This window comes from Mesocricetus auratus, unplaced genomic scaffold (assembly GCF_017639785.1).
Source record: "Mesocricetus auratus isolate SY011 unplaced genomic scaffold, BCM_Maur_2.0 Super-Scaffold_100009, whole genome shotgun sequence".
NCBI lineage: Eukaryota > Metazoa > Chordata > Mammalia > Rodentia > Cricetidae > Mesocricetus > Mesocricetus auratus.
The window spans coordinates 53,740,435-53,750,134 of NW_024429193.1; the positions used below are offsets into that span (position 1 = coordinate 53,740,435).

The 9,700-nt window shown below is 33.4% G+C and overlaps 1 protein-coding gene across 1 annotated transcript in view; it reads left to right on the forward strand.

Annotated features, from left to right (window-relative positions):
- Nucleotides 1-8,545, forward strand: part of Sycp1 (synaptonemal complex protein 1) — a 97,521-nt gene extending 88,976 nt beyond the window's left edge. Inside the window, exons 30-32 of the mRNA XM_040752137.1 lie at nucleotides 5,740-5,883; nucleotides 7,920-7,997; nucleotides 8,087-8,545. Of these exons, the coding sequence (XP_040608071.1) occupies nucleotides 5,740-5,883; nucleotides 7,920-7,997; nucleotides 8,087-8,224 (360 nt within the window). The 3' untranslated portion in view covers nucleotides 8,225-8,545. The remainder of the gene's footprint in view (nucleotides 1-5,739; nucleotides 5,884-7,919; nucleotides 7,998-8,086) is intronic.
- Nucleotides 8,546-9,700: the final 1,155 nt, after the last annotated feature.

The following is a 9,700-nucleotide window of genomic DNA, read 5'->3' on the forward strand; positions in this document are numbered from 1 at the left end:
TGGTTTCATTTTTTAAATCATTTTTTTTTATTTGTCTAAACTTAATGGCATCTTGGGCAGATTGCATAACTGACTTGTCATTTACCAATGCAAAGTCTTGAATGTGATGTGATGCTTTACTGGACTGCTGTAGTTACCACCCAAATTGCTATTTGTTGTACATCATTTTTCTGCTTTTCAAAGTTAGCAATCATCTTGGAGTAATTGTCATAAGCAAGATGACTCAAGTTTAGCTTCCTTCTATACGTTTACTTCTTTTGGTTTTATGAGACAGGGTCTTTGCTATGTAGTCTTTGCTATCCTTGACTTGCTATGTAAACTGGGCTGGCCTTGAATTTAGTGAGATTCTCCTGCCTCTGCCTCTGTCTCTGAAGTGCTGGGATTAAAAGCATGTGCCACCATACCCAGCTCACATATTTATTTAATCAGCAGGGAACTCATACAACCTTGTCACACTAAGTACAGAATTTTATCTGATAACCCATCTTTTATTTGCTGTTCAATTCTTATGTTTCTTTTCCTCTACTCAGTCAGATACACAGCTAAATAGATTTGTTACCCAGGTTTATAACTTAAGAGAATGAGTCATTCCTATCCCAGTGTTGAAGACTGATATAATTTAAATTAGAAACAAACTTGCTTCACATGCTAATCCCAGCACCTTCTCCCTCCCCTAGTCCCCCCCCCCCCCCCGTGTCCAGTCCCCACTCCATTCCCCAGGGAGGGTGAGGCTCTCCTTGGGGGATATCAGAGTCTGTCATTGATGACTGGTCTTTACAAGGACACTTTTGCAAGTTGAGGTGAAAAGTATATGAACCTGTTTCCACTCTTTTAAATTGAAATTTTTTGTCTTATTTTCTTCGTTTCCTTGAAATAAATGGGAAGAAGTATTTGTTCATTATAGGGTCAGTTCTTTCACTTTTAAATAAGGCACAGAGATGGATTTGGCCTCAAATATATTTCATGTTCTTTATGATGTGGGTTCTTGTTGACCATTCCAGCAAGAAAGAAAAAAAATTCAGTCCCAACCTGATAAATACACAAAGATATTATGCAACTTGTGAGAATTAGTCAACTGTAGTTCTAGTTTTGTTATGACAAAGTCTGTTATGGTGGAAAGTCAGGGCAGTAACTCAAGGCAGGAACTAAAGCAGAAGCCAAGGAGGAACGCTGATCACTGGCTTGATTGCCATTGCTTGCTCATCTCCTTTTCTCTTTTTTTATGATTTTTTAAATTTAAATTAGAAACAATTTTGTTTTACATGTCAATCCCAGTTCCCTCTCCCTCCCTCACTCCCTCCCTTAATCCCTCATCAACACTCATCTTTTCTTATACAATTCAGGCAGGCCCTCCTGCCCAGGGTGGCATTCTCCCAGTGGACTGAACTTCTCATATTAATCAAGAAATTGATGCACAGACTTGCCTATAGTCCAGTCTTATGGAGGCATTTTCTTGATTGAGGTTCCCTCTTTCTAGATCACTCTAGCTTGCGTCAAGTTGGCAACTAACCAGCGAGTATGACTATATAGCTTAAAAACCCTTTATATTAAGTTATTCATAACCACATTGTTTAAAATGTGAAACAATATTAAATAACAGCTTCACTTTAAAAACTTAATTGAAATATTTCTAAGAAAAAATACAGCTCTTAATTATTCACCTTAAGTTAAACCAAATACAACTTTGTAACCAAGACTCAGATTAAAATAGAGTTTTACTGTTATTCAGAAAAGCTCTAATCACTAGTCCTTCCAAGGCCAGTTATTAATCTCAACTCTTCATGTAGCACATACTCTTTATCTAGATTTCTTTTGTTGAATATTATGTTTATTAGGTTCATCTATGTTGTAGCTTAACGTTATAGACCATTTTTATGTATATAATCTAGTGTGTGATTGCGTTACAGTTTTTTGATCAGTTGTGTTAATTAATATTGGATAGTTTTCAGGTTAGACTTTTATGAAAAATCTTGTTATAAAATTCTAGTACCGGGCTGGAGAGATGGCTCAGAGGATAAGAGCACTACCTGCTCATCTAGAGGTCCTGAGTTCAATTCCCAGCAACCACATGGTGGCTCACAACTATCTGTAATGAGATCTGGTGCCCTCTTCTGACCTGCAGCCTTACAGACATATGCTATATACATACTAAATAAATAAATAAACAAACAAACAAATAAATAAAAATGTTTATATGTTGGAAATTAAAAAAAATAAAATTCTAGTACCTGGCCCGGCATCGGTGGTGCACACCTTTAATCCCAGTACTCGGGAGGCAGAGGCAGAGGCAGGTGGACCTCTGTGAGTTCGAAGCCAGCCTGGTCTACAGAGCGAGCTCCAGGACAAGCTCCAAAGCAATACAGGGAAACCCTGTTTCAGAAAACAAAAACAAAAAACATTCTAGTACCTGACCTACACACTTTAGTTATGTATGTATAATGGGATGAAATTGCTAGATTGTGGAGATACATGTATTTGAGTATATACTGCCACTCGTTTTTTTAAATAATTAGATCAATTCAAAGAATTTGCCTAGAGTTAATGAGTATTCTAATTGCACTATATTCTTAGCCTTTTCATTCTAGTCATTCTAGTGGATATAGTTATCTTTTTAAAAAATTAACTGCAATTGATTTTGTATTTTCAGAAACTTGCTAAGGTAATATATAGAAATTCTGTGTATCTTTGATCCAGTTTTCCCCACATCATGACTCATTTGTTAAAACCAAAAAGATTACATTAGTATATTACTAACTAAACTTGACCTTTTACATGGATTTTACAATTTTTTAAAATTTTTTCTATTTAAGATACAAGTACCAATTGCATTAAATTGTCATGTCTCTTTATTCTTGGCCTTGTTTTTTTTTAAATTGAGACCGAGTTTTGTACTGTAGCCAAGACTAGCCTTATACTTGATATGTAACCTCAGCTGGTCTTAATTGGGAGTACAGTTGTGAGCCATCATGCCTGGCTTCTTGAGCTTAATTTTTGATGGAGGCATTTGTAGCTACAGTTTTTCTTCCAAGCTTTGGTTTTATTATATTCTATAGATTTTCATATGTTTTTTTTCAAGCTTCCTTTAACTCTTCTTTTTTTAATTTAAATTTTTGTTTTCAAGACAGGGTTTCTCTGTATTGTTTTGGAGGCTATCCTGGAACCCACTCTGTAGACCAGGCTGGCCTCAAACTCACAGAGATCCTCCTGCCTCTGCCTCCCCTGTGCTGGGATTAAAGGCGTGTGCCGCCAACACCCAGCTAATTTTTGTTTTTGTTTTTATTTTTGTTTTTTTGAGACAGGGTTTCTCTTGTATATGTATAGCCCTGGTGCCCTGGGACTTGCTCCATAGACCAAGTTAGCCTCAAATTCAGATCTGCCTGCCTCTGATTCCTGGGTGCTAGTATTGGAAGTATATGCCACCATGTCTGGGTCCTGTAACTCTTCTTAACCTATTAGATATTTATTATGTACTATATGCACATCTATGAATTTCCTTACTATCCATTCGATTGCATTATAGAATCTTTAAAACATTTTTTCCTTAATGTCTGTTTAGCTGATCTGCTAATTAGTAAAAGTGTAAATTTGAATTCACTATTTTTCCTGATTATGAGCTCATGTGTTTGGGGGGATCTGCTTGTCTACATATCTTAATAGACTGAGCTCTTAAAAATGCCATTCTTAGCCGGGTGTTGGTGACGCATGCCTTTAATCCCAGCACATGGAAGGCAGAGGAAGGCAGATCTCTGTGAGTTCGAGGCCAGCCTTGTCTACAGAGTGAGTTCCAGGACAGCGTCCAAAACAATACAGAGAAACCCTGTCTTGAAAACAAACAAACAAACAAACAAAAAGCCATTCTTTATCTTAATACAGTTCATCATTTTCTCCCTTTTACTGCTAATCTCTTTGCTATTAGACCTAAAGTTTGAGCCGGGCGGTGGTGGCGCACGCCTTTAATCCCAGCACTCGGGAGGCAGAGGCAGGCGGATCTCTGTGAGTTCGAGGCCAGGCTGGACCGACAGCCTCCAAAACAATACAGAGAAACCTTGTCTCGTAAAAACCAAAAAAAAAAAAAAAAAAAAAATTTGGTGTTAGACCTAAAGTTTGCCTTTTATGAGCAGCATACAATTCACATCTTTTCAACATTGTTTATTCTACTAGTCTTTGTTCTTTGATTAGAGTGATTATTGGCATCAAATTAATTACTGAGATAGTAGAAAGTACTTCCATCATTTTGTTGCTTATGCTAAATCTTAAATCCATTTTTTTTTCTTGTATCTTTCCTTCCTTTTAGGTTAAGTATTTTTTAGAGTGAAATCTTAATTTTGAGGTTTTTAGAGTCATTGCTTGATGGTACTTTAACAATTACAACATCTTAAATTAAAATTATTTAATTTGAATTTGTATTAATGTAATTTCAACAGTGTTGAAAACATTTGCTCCAGTATAGTTTTATTCTCTTTCTCCCCTTTTATTATGTCATTTTTAGGTAAACAATGTGTTAATATATTGTAGGCATTGTATAGCATTACAATTGTTATTTTGTGTTTAAAATCAGATAGGAATATAAATAAGTTACAAATAAAATTTATATTATCTTTTATAGTTTCCTATGCAGTTGTCTTCATCCTAGTACCATGAATTTCTTCTTGTGGATTTGAATCTAGCATCATTTCATTTTAGACTGAAGTATCTCATTTTAGTATTTCTTGTATAAAAAATCTGAGTGACAATATTTCTTTATCTAGAAATTACATATTTGTTACACTATATTATGTATTAATTATTAATATTTCACATTAATACATTATATATTAAGTTCTCTTTCATTTTGAAGGATACTGTTACTGGTGATTGGGGTCTGAGTCTAGTGTTTCCAAGTTCTTGGCCTCTTATCCAAATAATTTAAAATAAGGCCTCATACAGATTTACAAAACAAGTCAGGTAATCTTATTTGGAGAAAGGTGATATTGCAAGTTATAGAGGGGATCCATTGTCAAGAATGACAGTGGGACTCATGAGTGAAAGTAGTGAAGAGTTCAATTATTGTTAAGGTTACTCTCCATGTGACTATTTTTTAACAAATTATTTCACATGTTAATTTTCATTCTGAAAAGAATAGTTCATTTAACAATTCGTGAATACTATGTCAAAAATATTGTAAGGTAGTAAATACATATAATATTGCATTGTCTGTGTATGGAAACATTCTGAAGTATACTGGATGAATCATGAAAAATTATAAATATTTTCACTTTGATACATCATATTGATCTATCCATCAAATTAGAATCTGTACCATCAGATATGTATGTCTTTATGTTCATCTTACCTGTAAAAAATTGACTGATGATAGCATTGAAACAATAATGGGTTAAATTGCATCCTGCTCCTAAGATGTTTGCTTAGGAGTTTGGCAAGTCTTCCATAGTCAACCAGGAGTAAATAATCTATACATAAGCAACTTTGCAGCTTTTGAATTATCAGTAAAATACTTTATCAGAAGATTAACTTTTAGAAAACTTTAAGAATATTATTTACGCCACTGGCCATTTTCACAGTTTCAAAAAAATGCAAGTTATTGTTGATGATGGCCATTCTTCCTCTACTGGAACTTCTCCCTGTCATATAGTCTATGTGGACACATAAGAACCCCCTGGGGGTGGATTATAAATGTATCATACCATACACTTATACATACATTAAGCACTTATATGTTTTTTTTTCATTTTTGCACAGGAATATACAGTGAAGACACCAACTAAAATGCAAATGTATCAAAGAGAAAACAAGTATATACCTACTGGAAGAAGTAATAAAAAGAGAAAAACAGTCTTTGAATTTGATGTTAATTCAGATAGTTCGGAAACTACTGATCTCTTGGTAAAAGTATTATAAAGAACCAGCATTTTTATTTGCTCATATTATTATGTGTTATTTCTTGATATAAATGTATAGCTATGTGCATAGTTATCTATCATTGTGATAATAAAATACAACAAAACTGTCACAACACAGAATCATAGTTTTCATGTCATTTGACAGACATTAAAGTTCAAACAGTTTTTGTCTAAATTTCCAAAAACATGATACTTAAAACATACCATCTCATATACTTGGCATATCAGATGACTAATCGTTGTCTTGTTATCCAGAAAAATATTATGAAGTTTTTCTGCATTTAAAGCATAGAAGTGGAATTAATATTTTAATAGTTTCACAACCAAATTTGTTAACAAGAGTCTCATCTTTTTTGTGTTATTTGTAGCTTTATTTTATACTACTGATGATTGATATTTATGTTACAGTATTGATTGGCAACTGTAACATCCCGCCACTACTAAGGAGTAATGTAGTAAGGATAGTATGTTTAAGGAAGCTACTTCCCCTATTATTTATAGGAATGTTTAATTTACACATATCAATACTTAAAGGATGATCAAGGTTAAAAAATTAAATGCAGAATGATTTAAGAGACTACTAAATTGAGCAATAAACTTTACTTATCCTTTTTGACAAAATTCTGGTTAAAGTCAACGATTCCATTTTTTCATTTCATTTCTTTTTTTCTCCTTCATTTCTTTATTTTTCCTTTCTTTTTTGAGAAGGATCTTTCTACATAGACAGCTGTGTAGCTGTCTTATAACTCACTATGAAGACCATGCTGGCCTTGAACTCACAGAAATCCACCTGCCCCTGCCTCCCTGTTTTATTATTTTCACTTAAGACTATCAGATATTTAAAGGTTATTATTGCTTAGGAGCCTCTAATTTGTTGTTGTTTTGGAATACTGAGTAGTTGAACATTAGAACCCTGTTATTGAAGTAACAAACATATGGAGTTCCAGAATTCTATAGATAACCATTAACATTATTAAATTATTAAAATTATGAACTAGGACCTATTTAAAATGTTTTCTGTAGATTATTTGAATTGTTTATTGCAACAATTTCATTCTATAAAAGTATAGAGAATGTTGTCATTTTCATTTTATAGTTGAGGAAACTAAATTCCTTTTATAAGATCATACCTACTGTAAGGCATGAAGCCAAAGTTTTGAATACAGCTTTGTACCATATCTATGGAAGTCATTATAAGAAATATCTTCCAGTGAAAAATGCAGTCCAAATACATGCAAATGTAATAAGAATGGGTAGAAATACCCTGGACTTTAGATGTAAACATTCCAGTGTTTTAATTTCTGCTATATTTCTAGCAGAGTGATCTTGGCCAATTTCTTAGCTACTGTGATACTCAAAATGACTTAAATTTTTTATTTTTATTTTTTAAAAGGAGAGTTGTATGGGTAAGGTTTTAGCTCAGTGGTAGTATTTGTCTAGTATTGTTGCCCTAGTTTTAATCCCTAGCACTGAAAAACTATGGAATATTAAAATAAATAAAATTATTGTGCATGACCTCTAAAACAGGATGTACCAGGAACCTCTTTGTCTCCTAGGCTACAATTATGCTGGAAGAAATGAAATGAAATAATTGTTTTGTAACTCTGGAATCTTATTTCAATTCCTGTATCTTCCAAAGGAAATTTTGGCTGGCAATTTTTTGAGGGGGGGGGTTAAGTTCAGTCGTACACCCCAATTGTAGCAAACAGCAGTCACACTTGGTTTTTGGTATATCTTTCTAGAGTTTTACACACAATATGTACTTTGCTTTTAAATCTCAAAGTTCAAATGTTACAAGTCCTTTTTCCCTTTTTATATTCTCTTCCTCTCTCTCTCTCTCTCTCTCTCTCTCTCTCTCTCTCTCTCTCTCTCTCTCTCTCTCTCCTTTCTTTCTCTAACCTTCCTTCTGTTCTACTTGCTCTACTTCTCATTCTCCTTACAGGAGTTATGTTGACAAAATTTTACTAATATAATATTGATGATAACTGTAACATTGCATTTTTTTGTGTTTTTCTGCAGAGCATGGTTTCAGAGGAAGAGATATCAAACAGACTTTACAATAATAATTCACCAAATTCTCATCTAACCCCCAAACAGGTAGCTTTTAAATTTTATTTCTGAAAGCAAAATATAAAAGTTGATTTTTAAAAAAATTAAGATACTGTTTTACTTTATTTTATATTTAGACTCCATTATCACTATCAACTCCTGAATCTTTTGTGTCACTTGGAGGTGTGAGAAAAATGAGAGAGGACCGTTGGGCAACAATTGCTAAAACTGACAGGAAAAGAAGACTAAAGGAAGCAGAAAAGTTATTTGCTTAATTTCATGAAATCAATGCTGATCATAGAGTCTAATAACATTAAATGTTTAACTATTTTATTGTTTACCAGAGACCAAACTGTACTCAGGAATTTAGACTTTAAAATTACTTGCATAAATAATTTGTGTTCATGTTATTATATTTTTGGCTTAAATATATGTTATCTGAATTTTAAAATTGTATTCAGATAATTACATTTGTTTTTATTTGCTATGGATATTAAAGTTCCAAGTTTTTTAACTTGCGCTTTTGATTATTAGAAATGCATTATTGAGATTTATAATTTATTCTTTACTATTAAAATATTTTGGATGCAAACATATATTTCTCATTGATTCTTTGAGAGTCTTTTATCATTATAATTTTGAGAAAATGGAATGATAAATTATATTAAATAATGTTTCTCAGAGATAAAATGAAATTGATGGGAGATCATTGGTAATTTTTCCAGTAATTTCGGTGATTGGAAGAATTTAAGAAGAGGATGATGGAAAAGAAATGGAGGCAACTTTTGCTACTAAGTATAAAAAGCTCAAGAGGTCCTACTTTAAAGGAAGAAGATAAATGGTGAAGTTACTAAAGAGGGAATTGGGTTAGCAGAGGCAAACTTTTTAATAGAATGTTTTACAATAGGCAAGAAGAGTGAAATTTATTGGTTAAATAAAGGGTTGAATGTTAGGAAGCATTCTACAGTAGTAATAGATAAGAAGAAGTAATATATGACACAAAGTGATGGCAAATGAATGGAATTTTGTAGGATTTTTGGTTTTACATCTTGTTTCCATAATGATTATCCTAGTTAGTTTTTTGTCAATTTGACAGAAGCTAGAGGCATCTGGGAAAGGAACTTCAACTAAGAGTGCTCCCATCAGATTGCTTGTCGGCAATTATGTAGGCATTTTCTTGATTAATTATTGATCTGGGAGGTCCCAGCTCGCTGGAGTAGTGCCACCCTTGGGCATACTTGGGTCATACAAGAAAGCAGGATGAGAAAGCAATGGAGAGCAAGCCTGTAAGGAGCACTCTGTCATGGTCTCTGCTTTAGTTCCTACCTCCAGGTTCTTACTTTGAGTTGCCCTCAATTTCCCTTCATTATGGACTGGACTACAAGCTATAAGGTGGAATAAATATTTTTCTTCCAATGTTGCTTTTGGTCATAGTCTTTATCACAGCAATAGAAACCAAACTAAGACAATAATAGAAGAATTAAGGCCATTTACTATGAGTGAGTACAAGGGTGAAAATGTTGACGATTGAGAGAAGAGTGTGTATGAAGGATTGTAAGGAGGAAAGTAAATGGACTTCTGAAAAAAAAATGAGCATAAAGAAGTTTTAGAGCTGTGTGCAAATAATTATGGTATAGTGGAACATATAGTCCTTTTATGGGGTGGACTTTTTTTGGTAGGAAAGGCTAGACAACAGAAAATTTTAGAAATCCTGTAATGTTATAGAAGTAATGTTCCTTCAATTCATATAA